This window comes from Zootermopsis nevadensis, unplaced genomic scaffold (assembly GCF_977971745.1).
Source record: "Zootermopsis nevadensis isolate Lab colony 2312 unplaced genomic scaffold, Znev_1.0 Znev_ptg000002l, whole genome shotgun sequence".
NCBI classification, from domain to species: domain Eukaryota; kingdom Metazoa; phylum Arthropoda; class Insecta; order Blattodea; family Termopsidae; genus Zootermopsis; species Zootermopsis nevadensis.
This window is the reverse complement of record NW_028259134.1, coordinates 16,693,049-16,712,883: the sequence shown is the minus strand read 5'-3', so window position 1 is coordinate 16,712,883 and position 19,835 is coordinate 16,693,049. Positions and strand designations below refer to the sequence as shown.

Genomic DNA, 19,835 nt, shown 5'->3' with positions numbered 1-19,835 from the left:
GTTGGATGTGAAGGTGTGAGCTGGATCGCGTTTCATAATAGGCGGGGAATTTCTTGGCCAACTGAGAGACTGTTCGCTTCAGAAAGACTTCGTTGGTTGGTAAGATGTTTATCTGATTTTTTGGTAGTCTTCAGTTGGTTATGTCACTCACCTGGTCGATATATCGATGCGAGTGTTAGTCAGATGGAAGTTACAATTACTTCTCGAACACAATCTGCCATAAAACCTAGCGTCTGTTTATTGAAACAAAGAAATGGGTAAGGACAATGCTGTATTCGGACTCACAGCCTAACCGAAAGTCCTACAAAGAACTGGGTTGTTTTACATTCGAAGAGATAAGATCCAGTCTTTATCACACGAGCTCTATTGAATCATAACAACATTTTGGATATGTAGGGAGTAAGCTCGTGTTTGATTTACTGTTCTCGTATTTTTAGTGTTTTGTAAGTTGGAATGGAGATAATACGAACAAGAGAGAAAGGAGTAATAGAATGAGAGAGACTACCAAGACATCAAGTAGGGTCAAAGTTGGTCTATTTCTGACACATTTCTGGGGTACTTGTGGGGCAATGGTCCATCCCAAAGCTTCGTAGTCGGCGTTTTATGGGCACTAACAGTGAACCGTGCTTGGCAGTCGTGTGTGGACTCATCTTCTCTTCTGGACTGACCACTAGGTGACGTAATGAAATGTTACTTCTCCTGCACTTCACAACCCCTCCCTGTTTATAGCATATAAAAACTAAGGAACGAGGCAATTCCTGTGGGCTGCTTTGACATGAACTAGGCACGTGGTAACTAATTGTAATTTTGAGCAGTTTGCATTATTTGTAACTAATTGAAAGAGATTTCAAGTACTGAGTCTGTATATTTGCCGTTTACGCAGTATGGATCTCCTGGGTGGATTTTTATGAACGTCGTGTCATTGAAGCAAAGTAAATAGATACCGGATTGACGGCAGCGTTTCGATTCCCGTCGGGGGCAGGGAATTTCCTCTTTGCCACCGCGTTCAGACCGGCTGTGGAGTTTAGCCCGACATGATCGTGAATTTTACTATTGACATGATCTCGTGCTAAGGTCTATAATGTGTGGAAAATTGACCCGACTTGCCGCTAGAGTTATATATTTTATTGTTTTAATTGTATTTCATTGCGGTTTGCATGCACATTTTTTTTCACCGCAACTTATGAGAAACATTATACGGAGAAGCAAATTGTTGTATGTAACGGGAATTTTATCCGACACTCGCACTTTGAACACTGCACCTTTTCCTCGTAAAGTAACAATTTGTCCGGACCGTTTTCTTTTCTTCACAAATCGCACTTCTTGCTTGCAAATTGTAGAAAGGCGCTTTACACCTAAATTTAAACCAAAATTATACTTGTTAAATTTTTTGTTGTGATCTTCCGACTCTTGTAGTCAGGACGACCGAATGAAGGGTGAATTGTCGGGTTGTGAACGAGGTGTTTTGAGCAATGGGATCTCTCCCCCCTGCAATGACCCGGTTGGGGCTCTTCCATCCCCTCAGGTCAGGCGTCAAGCTCCCACCCTCCTTCCTCTTTACGTCTGTCTCTCGGTCTGGGTTCTGACTCTCTGGGGCGGAAATTAACTGCAAATTGAAAAATTCCCTCATCTCCAGCCCTTCTCCCCCTCCCCTCCCCCCGGCCGCTCTTATAAGACCCAGTATCCCTGTACATTCAGTCTCCGATAAACTGACCTACATAGAAAACTGTTTTCAATTTGTTTGTTCAGTGATTCGTAGGTTCTTCCAGGCTGAGTTTCAGTTTTGGTTGCCTCGTTGGTATTTCATAGCAAATATTAGAGGCGTGCACGGTTGGCACGCTGCGTTTTCGTCATGAAATGAACATTTTGAAACAAATCTTGTTTTTCTATCGAATTGCAACGTCATCTCGTTATTTGGAAAATGTATTTATTCACTATTCTGTATTACCTCCTTTCTTTGCATTATTTTTGTCACATTCTTTGTTTCTTTCTTCCCTCATTTATTTCTGAAATTTTGTTTTCTGCACGGTTTATTCTCTCTTCCTTTCGACCTATTTTGTATCCTCCTTTGTACCGTAATGCAAACATACGTAAATATGATCTTGTGATTGTTCCATTCATTGCATTAAGCACTCGTCGTTGGCTATGCAGTCAGGATTAGACCTTCACATTCAGTAGGGTTTACCTAGGTCCATGTCTGTACGAACTAAAATAAAATGATCTCCACATTATTTCTAATTAATAGTTTTTAGAAACATGTTTATTTTATAAAATATAAGAATGGTATTCAGGAGGTGAAATGTTTGATGGATTGACAGATACGGGCTTGGCCTGTCCATTATGTTTTCGTTTGACACGGTTTGTGCAAAAATCTCATCGGGTATGTATTCAAGATAGGAAGGAAAGTAGTTGCATGATCGTGCTCGAACGTCGACCGGCCGTCTGCTACAATGAATATTCATCTTTGAAATAGGATGGAGGGGCCAACGGACAGGCGTATGTGTTGATACAAAACTGTAATTTGATTAATATATGTGATTTTACTTTCTGACTATTTAAATTAATACAATTTATAAACGGTCGGAAGTCAGTACGATATATTAATCTATTATCCTTCACAACTTTATATATCACATTGCCGCCATTTTCTCATCTTTTTTCCACGTTTAGTGGGTCCATTGTCACCGCGGCATGATGTGACCTTGGAGATGACCTCTAGATTTGGATAGCCGAGAATATATTAAATAAGCACTCACAGACAGCAGATAAGGGGTGGTTCTCCACCTTGGTGATTGGGTGGGGTATATCATCTTCAAGTAAAATCCAATATATATTACTAAATTTTACTCAGGTCCTCGGAAATAAACAGAGAAGCAGGATCTTGTGAACACGGTAATGAACATTCTGGGACTATAAAAGGTACAGAATTTTTGACAAGCTGAGTGACTTATTAGCTTCTGAAGAAGGACTGCGCCATGGAGTTGGTTTGTTTTGAATCACCGAGAACTTTTGCTTGGCACGTGGTAGGAAGTGACGTCAGCGTTTAAGTACTCTGTACGTGTTTATGGGTGGTTTGTCTCATTTTGTGATGACTGTGTGGCCCAGTATTTATGTAGCAAGGTTCGTTTGGCGATGACTAGTACCAGCGGAAGTTATTCGTGTTTCTAGTTAACATCCTTCTAGACGTTTTATTTAAATAAGACGGAGCTGTGTTCTATATGAAAACATTTCTGTGCGGTGATTTTCAAGTGGTTTCTTCTTCTTCTTCTCCTCCTCTCCGCAACAGCCGCGTGTTCATAAAGTGATATAAGCATGACAACAGAGCCGTCAGATGAAAGTGGTAAATAAATAGATCGTCGACACCTCGACTTCTTTCGAGGAAGGTTTACTGACGGCAACAGCTAAGTGAGAATGACTAATGTGTTTTAGCTCCCTACCGGTAGGAGGCAACACCATGGGATATAGTATCCTGACACCAGGAAGCGCCACTGGGCTGTAATTGTTGACAGAATAATACGGGTGTTTTAAACGGAGGAATGATTTATAAACTTTTTGACATGTCGTGTTAATTCACAATATGGGCTCGTAGTTCTTTGTAACGGTATCAGAATATCGACATCTTATTTTATTTATAGCCGTATCGGTGAGAGACAGGACGTATATTTTCAGGAAGGTAGCGTTAAAATTGGAATGTTATTCGTCTAATTGAAATGTTCCACATTGTCTGCGTTTTATTTTTGAGATTGATATCAATTTCTGTGGTAATGGTTTAGTAATATTTTATTTTCATGCAATCTGTGACGACATTTTGTGAACCTAATCTTCCTTATCTATACTGATGCATGTATACAAACTATAAGTAACAAAGACTGGAGTATGTACCAACGTGGAGGGTGGTCGATTTCCTTTTATTTCGTTAAATGCGTGTTATATCGAACAGGTGTCAAAAATTGTAGTTGATGTTAATGAGTTGTAGTTAGTATACTTCATGTTATGTAGACCCACAAACCCTGTAAATTCTCTGTACTGTAGCTCTTTTTTGAGACAGTTTATAAAGTATGTAAATGTATGTAAATTGGGAATTATAGTATTAACTGTTCAGATTAAAGTTAAATTCACCCAATAGTTTTTAGTTAGAACGAAATATTGAATCTGATTGAAATGAATTGATAGCTTTATATATATATATATATAAAATGCGGACAGACATACGGACAGATACTATCTCCTCATTATGTATTCGTTTTATGTGATTTGTGTAAAGAACACATGGGCATTCTCTTTTAAGTAAAAATTGATATTAGATAATCATTCTGCGGAAAACTGATTGACATGAATACTGTTGTAATAAATGTAAATAATAATAGGCAAATAACTTACTGTTGTTGTAGACCACGATTATTTCCTTCTAGATCCTATCCAGTTATTTAGTTCTAATGATTGTAGCATGAATGGGGTTTGGTATGGTCACGTGTTATTTCCAAGACCTATAGGTGGACTCAAGGCACATAAGTTGAGCTGTCACTTGCTGTCGAGTTTGTGAAGCATCGGAAACAATTAGCTTTTGAATGAAATATTATTTTCCTTGACTTTGACCGTGTTGAGTATAAATGTTTCTTGACATGTAAATGTCTCTCGAAGGAGGTTGGTTGTTACGGTGTCCGAGGCAATGGGAAGTTAACAGATTGACTGCTGTACCACAGTTTTACGTGGGCTGCATGTCGTCTTCAGACAGAGTCGTCTTGTTCGATTAAAACGGAGTGATATAAAATGAATTGTTCTTTGCCTTTGCAAGTTTATTCGCTCCCATGAACTCTTTGACAGTTACTGTGCTGCCCTGTCAGCTCTGTATTATTCTGTATCGCCAATTTGCGTTTAAAAAGATCGTAATTCTTTACGCAGTTACCCAATTTAGGCCTAAACGTGCTCTGGTAAATAGATAGAGTAAGTTTGCAAGTTAGAGGAATTACGGAACGAGAACTTGGTGATTTAGACAGGTCACTTGGTGTTATATTTAGATAGTGAAATCGTGGAAATCACGATGTGTTGGCTTGTACCTCCGAATCGGTAACAGTAACTGCATGTAGGATTTTCATCTGTAAGGCTTTTGGGGAAACAGTCATGTAGAAGACGGAAGAAGATGATAGGACGAAATAAAGATACATTGTTTGATGGTGGATGTAAAGATGGTAAGTAGATTAAACTAACTGAATCGTGTCGTCAGGTTTTTATTAGCAGTTTTGAATCTTTGGATTCTCCTACCAGACAGTTGGTTGGTTCGTTCGTTAGTTTGTTAGCTGATCAGATAATAGCTTTCTATAATCTTTGTTATTCACGAAGCCTTTGGATGAACACCCATTGGTTTGGAACCAAGGACTAATTTGACGTCTTTTTAACAGAACCCTCACAGCGGCTTCAGATTAATTTTTTTTATAAAATTTGTAAATACTACACAACCACATGCTTCTCTTCTTTATAACAAACGTAACATGTTAAATACTGGTCAGCATTGCTGATCAAAAGATATATGGATGAAAATAGTTAAAAGCTGATGTAACAGAAACAATAGACAGTCTTGTGCGAGACTCGGTACTGGGTGGGCTGACGGGTAGGTTTGAGCAAACCGCATCAGGGGAGGATGTGAACGCAAACCAAGAGGAGGAACTTTGTGTGGCATCTACCACCATGCCAACTCACTGGTTGTCGGGGTAGAAAACCAATCTCACTCAACCCACGCTCACAAATTCCCGGGCAGTGTCGGGCGGGTCCCAGTGACCACAAGCTGGGGGTTTCATGTGAGGAGGGGGGCAACCCCTGCTGTTACCAGAGTTTAATTAAAACGAAAACTGCTGTTGCATGTGTGAAACAGGGTCCGACCGGCAGATGGAATCTCTCGGAACGTCCAAAGTAAAAACAAAAAGTCGCTTTTTATGTTCAACTCGTCTTGCTGTGGTTTCGAGAAGTAAAGCTCATATTTAATTGTGACGGGATATATATTCGTATATGCGTTTTGTAGATTGCAATGCTAGGAGAATGGGTAAATACCAAAATTACAATAAAACTGATTCATAATGCTGAAAGAACTGTATTTATTTTAATAAAATCGCAACAAAACTCAGCCAGGAATATCCTGAAGATTGATGTCTTCTGGGTTATTGCGCCGTGTAGTCTTATATGTTGTTACAGTTAGTGCCCACTGGCCTATTCACATCCAAAGTTAATTACCAAGTAAATTAATATATTAGACATTAGATAGGACTGCTCTATTTAAAATGGTCCAATCGTATGACCTGCATCTGCACAGGTAAACACAGCACAGAAAGACGCAAGACGTAGGCCTCGATCTGGATTCAATCACGAGATTACAGTGATCGATCAGCTCAAGATGATACATGAGTGAATATGGAGAAGCGGTTGACTGTTACTGACAGGACTCGAAGAAATGCCCATCCCAATACCACTTTGTCCACTACAAGTCCCACATGGACTGTCCTGAGCCCAAACTTGGGCATTCGCTGTGAGAAGCTGGCGGCTGACCACCTGAGCTATGGCACGTCCCTGTCCCATGTCCGTATTGACTGTAATTAGATTCGTATGTGGAGCACACCCTTGCATTTGTGCTAGACCTATAAGTTACACCCCTTATTTTATTACGGCAGTAATTGATAAACCACTGACTTCATGTATGAAATCCATAGGATGTATTTCTTATGAACATGTTTACTGGTGTCACTTAAAATCATCTAGGCATAATTCTTAAGAAACCCTGAAGTGAACCACGTTAACAAGGAGAATGTTTCATACTTTTACTGGTGAAGAACAATTTGGAGTGAAATTGTTGTTTGATTGACGTGAATAATATATTATCGCTGTTACTGCACTGGACATCACGACCTGGTGTTTGTATTCGGGAGGTGTCCGATTCAAATCTCAGCCCGGAGACCGACTATCTTGACTGAGGTTTTTAGTGGTTCTTAGTCCCTTCAGGCCATGACCACTTACCTCGAAATCCTTCAGACTTCGCTATTCATCAGTTTTCCTATATTTCTATTCTATTACGAGGTACTGACAGTGTTTCTAAATAACCCATAAATAAATAGAACCACAACGCGGTCTGCTGTTAACACTTTTTTACACCGTGGAACTGTTTCTTTTATTGTGTAGGAAGTGAATGTAAGTGTTGCAAATGCTGTATGTACGTTGTGGAAGTTTCTTGTTCGCTACTTTTGATACCTCCATTTCGTTTTCCTGGTGTCATTGGAGCATGTCATAGTTCTGTGTCATTGTCTCATGGTCACCAAGGAAACAGTGTCATTAACAAGTAGTCTTAAACATCAGAATTAATCAGAATAATAACACTTCTTTGCATGGATTATCGTATATCCTACTGTTTGTCTAAACCTTTTGGGTAAAGGACTAAAATAATGTTATTAAGTTGAATGTTAGGGTGGTGATGGGTGTTTGGTGGTGATGCCTTTTTTATCTCACGAGAAATTGAAGATATGTGATGAAGACCATAGGGTTGCCATTTGCCCTGAATTCTAGGACGAACTTTTTATTTTGAAACCTTAAAAAATTAACTCAGGAAGTAAGACAAAAATGCAGAAGACTTTTAAGGTAGATATTTTAACCGATTTATAGATTTTTGTAACAATCGGTTAATAAATTTGGTTACTTGACATTTCATTAGCTGTCTTCTATGCAGAGTCGTTACATGTTTATGGATTTATTGTTTATATTTTACCGTTGATGTCCGTAAGAAATACATTATATTTCTGAATAATAATAGTTTGCTAAAAGAATATTTCAGTTCTCTGCAATGTGTAACTAGTCTTAAATCTTCTGCTGCTTCGTAAACGCTTTTCGATTTCGACAAGTTTCTGTTTCCTTCTATTGTTGTAAATTTCTGAAAACCGGATTTTAATACTAAACGGATTCCTTAAAATATCTTACTCGTTATAAAATCATATCCAGAGTTTTATTCTAAAGAAAACGGCGTGCTGAAATGCGTTATTTGGTAAAATTAGAGACACAGCAGTTAGTGGTGGTTGGCAGCTCTGAAAACCTGCCAGAGGCCGCCAACCGAACTATACAATATTACCTCAAACTATCCAAACCTAAAGGTAATACAGTATTGTTCAGTTGGCAACTACTGTTTTCTGGTCTGTTTCTATGTCATGTGAACGTGCGCCTTTGTGTACAAGAATTTAAACGTTAATTTCATAATGAATTCGGATGATGGCAACCTTATGATAAGTACTTTATTTCTTTGCATCCTAATAATTTATAATTAACTTTATATAACTATTTTGACAGTAAACAAAAGACCATCACTGAGACACTGCATTCGTTTCATGTATAGGTTCATCAATGAACACTCGAGAACCCGAGGCCGCGCGCGAGTACTGGTCGAGCAAGCAAGCGAGAGAGAGAGAGAGTGAGAGAGAGTTGGGGATTGGATTGATCTCAATCCAGCATGCATCATCACTACCAACACCAACCAACCATCACCATCACCAATCAATCACCAAAATATTAATCAATATGAGAATGTTCCCCCCGTGAAGCATAGGGAGACATCAAGATAAGGACAATTGTTAACACGGAAGGACTTGGCTCTTGTCATTGGTAGCCTGCTAGATCTCGTGAACTCTTTTTTATTTTTTTTATTTTTGTTTATAACTTGTATGTTATTTTTGTTTTGTTTTTAATTGCAACGGTGCATTCTGATCAGGTGTTTTGAACTGCTGTGTGCTGGTTACAGCTAGTGTTTGTGATAAAGTGTGACTGAGATTAGAACTGTGTCATTATTTTGAACTAAGAAAAAGGATAAAGATTACCCAGACCTTTATTATTAATATTAATATTAATAATAATAATGTCAGTATACGTGAACATATTAATACAAAAGTGAAAACTTCTAAATTTATTATACTTACAGTGCGTTTTAAACTAGCCTCATGTTATACGTTTTTTTAAATGTATACTCGCGCGTTGATGTGGTGAGGTACATTCACTTTGCATATGTGTGAATGTACGTGAACGAAAGTGAGGTGTACAAGTGTGTCATTTATAGTAACATGGAAAAAAATGGTGACCCGAGCTAATTTACAATCTCTATTCCCAGCTGGAAAGAGGATAAAGAAAGATTTAAAAAGGATGATATCTTTTATTGTTATATGTGGAGCTTTTTTAAATTAATTATATGCACACAAAGTTTGAATGACTATTTTATACAAATGATTATATAAATAAACATGTCTATAAAACTGTTCAGTGCTACTCAGCTATACGATATACGTAATTAGTGACAATCAGATAAGATGACAGACGAGTGAGGAAGTGAAAAATAAAAGTATAAACTTAGAACTCTTTATTTGTTTCTCATATTCATTTGGCAGAAGTGTATTACGTGACCTGAATATGTAAATGGGTGCCCGTCGAAGTTTATGAGATTACAGTTTTCGAAGGCAACTACAGTCGGAGGAAAATGGTTGTATATAAAGGGAAATGAACGGAATATATAATTCCGTCTTTATATGATAATGGAGCTAGAAGGAGTTGTTAACTTTGTACTGTCTAGTAATTCTTTTCCTGGCTGTTTTTATTTCTTTGATGGTGGTTGTCATCGTGCTCAAGAAAACAACGACAGACCGAAATTATTTTTGAGTGTTGTCGAGAACTATGTGTAATTTTGTTTTCTTATTCTCAAGCATAATTTATAAGAAGTGTGAAATACAATGTAGGGTATGCAAATACCAGTAGAAACCTGAAATTACGTTTTCACTGTTAACAGAAGTTTCTAAGTAACTTAGTTGTGATTTCTTCACAATTTCCGTTTCTTCTAAGATCTCTCTCGTCTTTACTTAAATTGAACATTGTCGTCAAACAACAAATATACAAACAAATTAATCACACGCAGCAATACATCAGTATACGCATAAACTTAGTAATCTACAGACAAGAAGTGAAAAATTTTGTCTTATTTTTTTATAATATCATCTCATGTTATAAGAAATGTTTTAAGATATCAGTAGTTGAAATGTGAAATTACGTAAAATGCGTGCATATTTATTGTACGCGAAGTAAATGCTCGTGACGTAGACAGCCTGGAGTGATGTGCGCATGCGTAATCCCCCTATCTCTGAGTCGAGAACATTGGTCTTTAAGCACAAAGATGGTTCTCACACGAGTTTTTGCTTTCCGCTGTTCGTGGTATCGTTATTCATTTATTTGTTTTGTTGTTATTGTTGCTGTTTATAATAGTTCTAGTGTTGTAAATTATTACCCATAAAGTTTACATTAAATAAGAACAAGCACGACGTTTTTTGGTCTACTAGTAATGCAGCACGTGACTTAACAGGCAGCATACGTCACAGGTACTTAATTTTCGCGAGCAGTAAATGTTTGTGCCCACTGAGAAGTAAGGTGTCTGATGACAGATGGGGTGAACAGATTTTGGAGTACTTAACAGTTTTACAAAACGTGTAATGTAATAACTAAATGAACGTTGAAATATGTTAGTTCATGGGATCATACGTCTTACTGGGCACATTTATGTTCTTTCTTCTCTTATTTGTGTGACTGTAACTGCTTACTTTCGCACTGTACTCATTGTAATGGAATCCACTGCTGGTCGCAAATGTGTACACCGTCCACAATTATTAAAAACTTATCCGATGAATAAAATATTACGCAAAATGCCAGAAATCTTATTCAGTTTTAGATCAGTAACCGACAGAGAGGTTATTTTGGAGCGTAAAATGTGTTACCATAATTGGCATGGCTTGATTTAGAATATATTATCTATTACTTATATTAAAGAATTTGTTTCAACAAGAATTTAACTATTTGACATAACCATTGTTTAGTTATTTGTTCCTTTCGAAGTAATGGTATATGCTGTTCTGAGCTTTCAACCATAGAAATTTCACGTGACTTGTCTGTTGGTTTAAGCTCTCAACGTATATAAAGTGAGCACAATGAACTGATTTTAATATAGTGAATCACATGCTACCAGTCGGAAAAGGTCTTCAATATTTCGTCTTAAAAGACAGTTTACGCCAAGCATATACAGTATTGTTTATTTATATCCTTTGATTTGTGAAATGTGTAGCATTCTGTATGAATGTAGGTCGAGGGAAACTTCGCCTAATCATCCATCTACATTCAATTTTTTCGTTTTTATTCATTCAACGTGTTATCCTTATGTTATACATTAAATTTTCAACATATGTTTTGATGCCTTCAATAAGAATTAATATTTGTATTGTTTGCAGAAAATTTGTACGTCTGCACGTATAGTCACCTTTTCTTGAACATTGTCTCATAAGCTGCATCGCATTGAATTAGCATGAGTCTTCAACGCTGTCAGAATATGATCAAAAAGAAGCGACTGTAAATCGATTGTGGTTTTCTGGGTTGTGACGAATTATGAACTTAGGGTTACGAGCATTTCAAAGGCACATACTACCTTCCGTGATGATTGAGGCAGTACGTTGCTCCGAAACTTTGGTACTACCCGTCTGACCAGCGACTGCCGATTTTAACTGAGGGAGCTCGTCAATGTTTACGTCGTACGATGGCTCTGGAGGGGAGTAGAGAAGGCAAGAGGAGAGGCTGCATGTGCAGTGCTGTACAGTTTATGTATAGCTGACGTAACCGGTCAAAAAGGTAGTTTCCGAAGTTCCTTGGTCAGACGGGATATACCCACCAACAGGTCCACACTGTGTTAAACGTAGAAGGTCGTCATCGGCATCTTCACCCCTGTCAGAACCTCGGGTCTCGTAAATTGACGGTAAGATCGTGATCACTTTTGAGAAGGTACTTTGTAACATTTTGTTGAAGCCAGAAGAAAGCTACAAAAACCTTTCGCGATTTGAGCCAGGCGCTTTATCAACGAGCAGCGTCTGCTGAATTTCTAAATAATTAACAGTAAATATTAAAATTGAACGTATGTATATACGTACAGTGTTATTATTTGATTTGCATAGTTGGGAAACTTGGTCTCTAGCCCTGAACAAAGAATGCAGTTGATAGTTTGGTCTATAAAGTTCGCTTTGTCATTATTTTCTTGAGGCGTTTTACTGTGTTGGGTTCATATGCTTCTTCCATGTTGTCGTCTGAGAACTTTGACTGGATAAGATTGATTTCAACATGATCCAAAATCTGTTTTGTTCATGACAATCAAGTGCTTTGTTTTTGTATGAAATTTGCTATTTCTAAAAGGCCCTTGTGTAAAGTTTGTCGCCTATTTAATTCGCATCAATTCTTTTCGATAAATCGAAGGTAGCATGTATCTTTGTTGGATTATGCTTCCTTTTCATCTGTTTTGTGTTGTCAGTTTAGTTCGAAGACAGTCCAGTTGACAATAAATCCGATTTTTGTGTCAAACTTAAAAATTAATTCGGACTATTCCAGATTCATAATATTTGTACACAAATTTCACTTTTAGAGAAAGAATGGTTGATGATACTGGATTAGCGTGTAGTAAGCGCAATTTTGTGAATATGGTCATTCGTATGAGGTTACAGTTTTCGCACTAATTTATGTATTTATTTCAAATTTAATTTGATATCTTCCTATAAATATATTTTATGCGTAGTTTCGTGAATATTTCATATTTGGATGCTCAGAATTTGTTTATTTATTTATTATGTGCCCTACATTCCAATCCATTCTGATTAGGGTACTACTATTTTATAAAGATGTGAATGGCGTGAATCCTTCACCCTTCTTTAATTTACTAATGTCGCCGTGTTTTCTGGTATTCAAACTGCTCATAAGCTGCCCAAGTAACTAAATTGCCAAATTTCAGTGCTTAAAACTTAGTTTGAATTTATGTGGATGAGGATAAATATGATTGAAGATTATTGTCTTCGGGGATATTGCATCGTGTAGTCTGGTAGAAGTTTACCGACGTTTCAGAGGTGCTTAATGGCGCCATATTCAGAGAGATGAGTGATGATAGACGCAGTAAGCACTTCTGAAACGTCGGTAAACTTCTGCTAGACTACACGGCGCAACATCCTAGATGACAGCCATCTTCATACGCACCGCCATGAGAAATTGAAATCTCACCGTAATATGATTGATTAAGATCACTTAAACTACCACAATATACATGGACCAAAAATTATTCTTTTTTTGCACGCCGTCTAGTGGATTCCAATTCTATTGATGTCTGGGTTTGATTGTTTAGTCCTTACGAAATATTTGTAGCACTAGTGAAATGTGGCCCATTTTACGAGGATATTTCAATCGCCAACTAAATCCAGCTAACATTCGGTTTCTCTAAAATCCGTTTTAACCCTTCACTTGTATCTTATTTGTTCCCCAAACGGCGGCATGGACGTTTGCCCACCAAACTTCTGTGTGAATTTCTTCTCATTTCTAGACACATGTTAAAATAATAATATTCTTGGAGTTGCCCCGTTTCCTCAGTCTAAAATAATTGTCAACAGCTTAAATAGTATTGTATACTAATCTGTTCTTGTAACTTCGTGAAGGAAATCCTACGACAAAACCACCAAATTAGTTCACTTTTTAACATTTTCTGTTATCGAACGTCGCCCCTGTTTCGTGTTCGGGAGGCCCCGGGTTCAAATTTCGATCCGGAGACCAGGTTGTTTTTTCTCAGTCACATTATTCAAATTCCAGGATAGTACCTTAAATTTGGTCATTGGCGCTACCTTCCGTATCCTTTCCAGTTCGGTATTATTTAAACATCCTATCATTTGACGTATAAAACCTGACCCTACCCTAAGCCATCTGCATCCAGTTTGCCGACTAGAATTTTCCCTGAGAAAATTTAACGCCATGTAAAGAAATGTGATGAATTTACGTGTCATATTTAAACAAAATAATTGTCAGTTATAACAGTGATATTTCTGAAGATTTCTGTCTTCTGGGTTGTTGCGCTGCGTACAGAAGACAGAAATCTTCATACTCACCGCTGTGAAAATCTCAAATCTTACACAGTAATATTTCTCTTTACATTCGCGTTATACTGAGGGCTACGTTTCCGTGTTCCGAACGAAATGGCTTTGTTTGTTACCAGAGTTTGGAGTTCTGTAGCTCAAATGATCCGTCTTGTTTGTGCTTGCTTGTTGGCAGAACGTTTGCCCATCTTCGTTATGGAAACATGTAATACGCACGTAGTATTATTTTTTGTTCACTTGTTTGGTTATTTGTATATTCTGGTACTTCATTTTGTTTAGTTATGTAAGAGGACTTGTTCCATTGAAATATTTATATTTTAAACTGTAACACCAGCTCAGAAAGTTTGGTTCCGTATATAGTATCAGGACACAGACGTACCATATCCACTGGTTGTTTCCTAAGTTGTTTAAAGACAGGTCTCTCATTTGCGCACCATCTAGTGAGACAGTGAGTACGTAAGGGTTTTACTTCTGTAAGCTCAGTATTGAATGAGTGTCAATAAATAGTGGTGACTTCCTCAAAACTTCAATCCGAGTTATCATTTGGCTGATGCGAGCCAGGCCGTTAACACCCGAGATAAGAGTCCACCCACCGACGAGCTAGGACCCAGTAATCATTCACCCTGAGATACCCACATCGCCCTTGGGAGGAGAGGCATCCGAACACCCACCCTGAGACGACTACATCTCCACGGGGTTACGACCAGTGGACGGTTACAAGGTTTTACTACTAATTACAAACCACAGATGTCACTTCTAAACTTCAGTTACCAAAAAATAAATATGCGAAGTTTAGTAATCATACTTCCTCGTATCAATCACGTGCCTGCCGGTTTCCACACAATTGCATCTGTGCATTATTCTGGATACGAAACTCTTTGGTCGAGTGTGCTCCTGCTTCGTATTCAGAGCTTCCTAGGTTGATGTCGTCCCGGAGATCGACTACCCTGATTGAGGTCTTTCGTAGTTGTCCTGCCCTTCCAGGTAAATGTCTGGATAGTACCTTAAATTAGGCCACGACCGCCTCCTTCCACATCCTTTCAAATTCATTATTCACTATCATCCTCTCATTTGACGCTGTACGGTCCGAGATACCGAAAGCGTCGTTTATAACAAACTAAAAATTTTGTTGTGCGTGCAATTATAATGCCTACTTACTGAGATCTTGTTTCATGCCCGTACCAAAACAAACTAATCCCTCATACTTATTGACTTAAGGCAAAAATATTTAATTTTGTATTTGAAGTATTACATTTCAGTTTTATAATGGATTTTTTTAACTCAGATGTTCTTGATAGTCATCATAAATGACAATACTTTTCGTAGTCTTATGACAGATCTGTTCTCAGTCTACTTTCTCGGAACCAGTCTTTGATTAGGATATATATATCACAGTTCTTCCAGATTCTTTTGGTCCAAGTTCACTGTGTTCATATGCATCAGTTATGTTAAGATGTATTTTAGCAGCATTTATTTTCTCACTTAATGTAATAAATCTTTTTATGTTTAACGCGCCTCTGTATAATTGTGATGGAAAGATGGTGGCTATTTCATTTGTTGAATCTTACTTACCCTTACACAGTTTGACGTTATTCCAGTTCTTTAATAAATTAGACGGTGTAGCTAAGTAACACATTGTATGACATTGTGAATAAAAGTACTCTAGATCTTATATTCCTCATTTTTTAGAATTATGTTTCCTCTAAAATAATGTATTACCGTTCGGGAAAGTAATCTTCCGCGTCTCAACATATTCCAGCGGTTTCCCTCCTTGTAACCAAGAGAACGCGTCTCTTGTCTTCATATGTTTTCCTGCTTGTGTATATAGCGGCATCGTCTGAATATAATTTTAAACTTAAAAACAGACGTTGTAAAATTGTACTGTTCGGCCATATTAGTCAGGCATGCCACAAATATTTTAAATTCTGCTCGGCCCGTTGTAATATTTCCTTAAGCGTGAAACATGTTGCGTTTCGTGTATTCATGTATACATATATAAAGTATAATTCATGTCGCTTGCAGGTAAACAGTTGTATCTTACATTGATGTTAGTCTACAATAGTCCAAATGATGGATGATACTTTATAAAACATACATTTTCATTTACAGAAATTCATACGTTCCGCTATAAAAATCTGATTCCAAGCACTTTGTTGTAATATTTTTTAGAAAGGCGTCTATGTAATTTGGAGTTACAGCTGTTTGCTTACGTATCAGGCACATAAATTGACGTGCATATTTATTTTAAGTTTCCTGAGATGTACCAAAAATAACATGGGAAGATTTTTGGCTGTGGTTAATAAATTCTGAAACATGGAAGTTTTACATTATTCCTGTGTAGCGTGATACGTGTCTAAATAACATTAACAATTATTTATTTTAATCCGTCTGATCACAATATTTAAAATTTCTTATAATTAAGATAATAAGATATCATTGATGTTCCATATCGATTGATCGATTTACATTTCGGAACATTTACACAACATGTTTCGGTTTTTATAAAACCATCATCAGGTGTAAACTATATCTAAGAACTTAAAACTCAATTATGATTTCAGTATTGACCCACACCTATTCGAAGACACTAGTACTTCTGGACATATCGGGATACTCACTCCTACATCTTTGGCTGATATGTACATCAAATAACATTTAAGAAAAACAACACCTTCGCCCAAAAATGGAAAAACAAACGTAATGAAACATCACCAAAATACTACAGAAATCATAATTGAGTTTTAAGTTCTTAGATATATTTTACACCTGATGATGGTTTTATAAAAACCGAAACATGTTGTGTAAATGTTCCGAAATGTAAATCGATCAATCGATATGGAACATCAATGATATCTTATTATCTTAATTATAAGAAATTTTAAATATTGTGATCAGACGGATTAAAATAAATAATTGTTATAATATTCACGGTATGACGCAATTACACTATCTTATAAATAACATTAACAAATTCAGTTTCCACTTCCAAGAAAACTAATCTCAACTGCCACCAAGACCACTCAGAAACACAGTCGTTGTTTTGTATGGAACTGAAGAGAGCCTATTGGTATACTTCGTGAGAAAGAATAAAGAAAGTGGTATGTGATATTACATTTACACAAAACTTCCAAATATTTATCACACTCGATTGGTATGATATAAATTAGTTCATATTGCAACTGATAGATGGCAGCACAAATAGTACGTATGGAAACTGATTGATGGCAGCATGAAAGTTGTTGGTACGGGGCAGTAGGATTGGATATCGCTTAATAGGATACTGCCATTTCCTTAATCCAATCCCTTTCCAATTCATGACGGTTAAACAAACCTTTTCCAAGTAAGGGACAAACGTGCATCTGAAATTAAAATACAGAAATAATATTATAATATCTTTGCCTGTATTATAGTTTAAAGTTATTTTTTTGTAAAATGGTACGCAATTTTAAATGTTTATTTTATGACATCAGATACTAGAATATCAGTGTGTCCAAATATTTGCTTTTAGATATTTAGTGTGATTTTGTAGTTCTGAATTTAAATTGTTGTACCCTTAACAAAAATATTAATAGCTGGGCATAATCATTAATGGAGTTGGGAGTAAGTTCATTTTCACACTGGTGTTGTTTAATTCTTAGAGCAATGTACACCATAGTTTGTTACCATCAGAATTTGTGCTTTGAGTATATTGAAGGTAATAGCCATTATTAAAAATTGTGTGCTACTGGTTGATAGTTGTGGTTAAGGGACAAAAATGACGTGTTTAAATTTTCTGAAGTTTAAGAACTACACATACACTGCTCTGAATATATTTATTTACTCCCGCCTCTTATATAGAAGTAAATTTTTGTGTTATAAAGTGAACAACAAATATAATTTTGAGATTTGTTATACAAAATTAATTTTCAAATTATTTTTTGACCAGGCCTCCCGGCTTCTAATAAAGGATGAACCTGTAACTGGATCGCAATCATTGCTTTACAAGGTAGGCTGAACGCACCCTATACGAATTAGTGCGTTTCATATATGACGATGTGAAATATTCTTCTGTTTGTGCGCTGAAGATGTACTCCTTGCTGGTTCCTTGTTTTAAACACAATATCGTCACAACACAACTTCTGAGCTGAGTTCTTTTCCACTTAATCCTAATATTAAATTTGTTGGTTTATGTTATATTTATTAAAAACTGTTTTATGCCAATTTATTAGAAATTATCCTTTTTTTACTGGATATACAATTTAAATATTTTAGTGGATACTCGTTTCACCTTGTGTCTTTTTTAAAAATATAATTTATTTCCACCATTCCTTTAATACGTAATCCCTACTCTGAACAAGAATATAGACACCCATACTTAATAGTAGTTTTATTGTATATTTATTTAAAAGCATGTTATTTTTTTCTGTTGACATTTTTCTTGTATAAATAATTGTAGATCTCCATCTCACTATTTCCTTTGATACATGTTTAAATAACAATATTTTGACGTAATAAACGAACACCAGGAGAACATTACCTAACAAGGAGAGTAATAATTTATATTTTTTGCTTAATATTGTTATAGTGATTAAATCAAGGTTGATATATAAATTTTGGAATGTACCACTCGTGGGATGATGTATTCATACAAAATTCTGGTTGGTGGTGACAGAAATTTGAATTAATTAAATATCACTGGAATTATTTAATAAGTGGTGAAAGATTCTAATTCTTGGCTTTGATACAGTTCCAGTCTCAATAGATAGATTGAGCATTTGACTCAAAAACATTTTTATCAAATGTCTGAGAAATGACCCATTTCCAAAATATGTGCACAGTATACGTGTCTCATATTTTACAGTTTTATTTGAATTTTCTTCCGTTGCAATGCATTTTATAAAGTGGTAGTTCTAATGGCTCGGTACAAATAAAAATAAATTTACTAAATTTTAAGATTTTAATGTATACTTTCGATGTTTATCGATAATATTTTATAGCTGGAAGATGTGAATGGATGAAGATACAGACAGAACCTTCCTGTTTTTTATTAATTGTGTATAAAACATCAGAAATACCAAAACATGTTTTTTCACAGAAAAATCCGAAAAATATTTTTACGTACTACGGCTCATGGAAGGATCTGGGAACATCTATTCTTTTCAGACGTTCCACCCTTAACTTAGCAATATCAGGCGTACGCCGATTTTTGGTGACAGTCTCTGATTATTAAAATACACGAAATGCACAAATGTAATTGTGTTTTCAATGTTATATAATATTATAACTACTATACATAGGCAGCCTGGTAGGCAAGTGATATTGTGTGCACATGTAACCTCCGTTTTCCTGAGTGTAGAACATGGTATTTAGTCATCCCACTAACTGAATTTTATGTTTCCGTGAAATTATGAAACAAAATAATTGTCTTACTGTTGAACTTACAGACATGGAAGGGGTTGAAACAGATTTTTTATGTCCAAAATTCATTCTACCAGAACTTACAAATCACAACCAAATGGTTAATATTTAATTTATTGTGGTACCAAAAATCAGAACTGAAATTGTATTGTTGTTTAACTTCGTATGAGAAAGTAGGTTTTCCAATATAGCAGTCTGATAGCAGTAACTAGTTAAAAACCACAAATACATTTCTCAGCCAAGTTTAATAATACATATTTCCTTTTCTGGTCTCACCGTTTTCTAAATATTTGTGACTTTGGCATGGCACAGTGTTTCTCAACTGTTTTAACCTGTGTCATCAGGAAGAGGTCTGTTTTTGTTGGGTATTGGTTTTATGAACAATGCAGAAATTGAATATAAAGACTTTTTGTCTTATCTTTGTTTCCCCCTTCTCACCCTTCTTTATGTTCTTCATCTTCTTGTTTTTCGTTCTAATATTTTCCTCTCATTCTCCTT

At 36.3% G+C, this 19,835-nt stretch overlaps 1 protein-coding gene across 12 annotated transcripts in view; it reads left to right on the top strand.

The window, feature by feature from the left end:
- exd (PBX homeobox extradenticle) overlaps positions 1–19,835 on the top strand; it is a 378,101-nt gene that overhangs the window by 346,617 nt on the left and 11,649 nt on the right. For 7 of the 12 annotated variants that reach the window (XM_087351471.1, XM_087351448.1, XM_087351449.1 and 4 more), the window contains one exon: positions 17,866–17,925. The exons of 4 other annotated variants lie outside the window; for them this stretch is intronic. In XM_087351471.1, coding sequence (XP_087207597.1) covers positions 17,866–17,925 — 60 coding nt within the window. Of the gene's footprint in view, positions 1–8,362; positions 11,798–17,865; positions 17,926–19,835 lie in introns of all 12 variants that reach the window. One more of the 12 variants, XR_015535862.1, reaches the window with a different exon arrangement.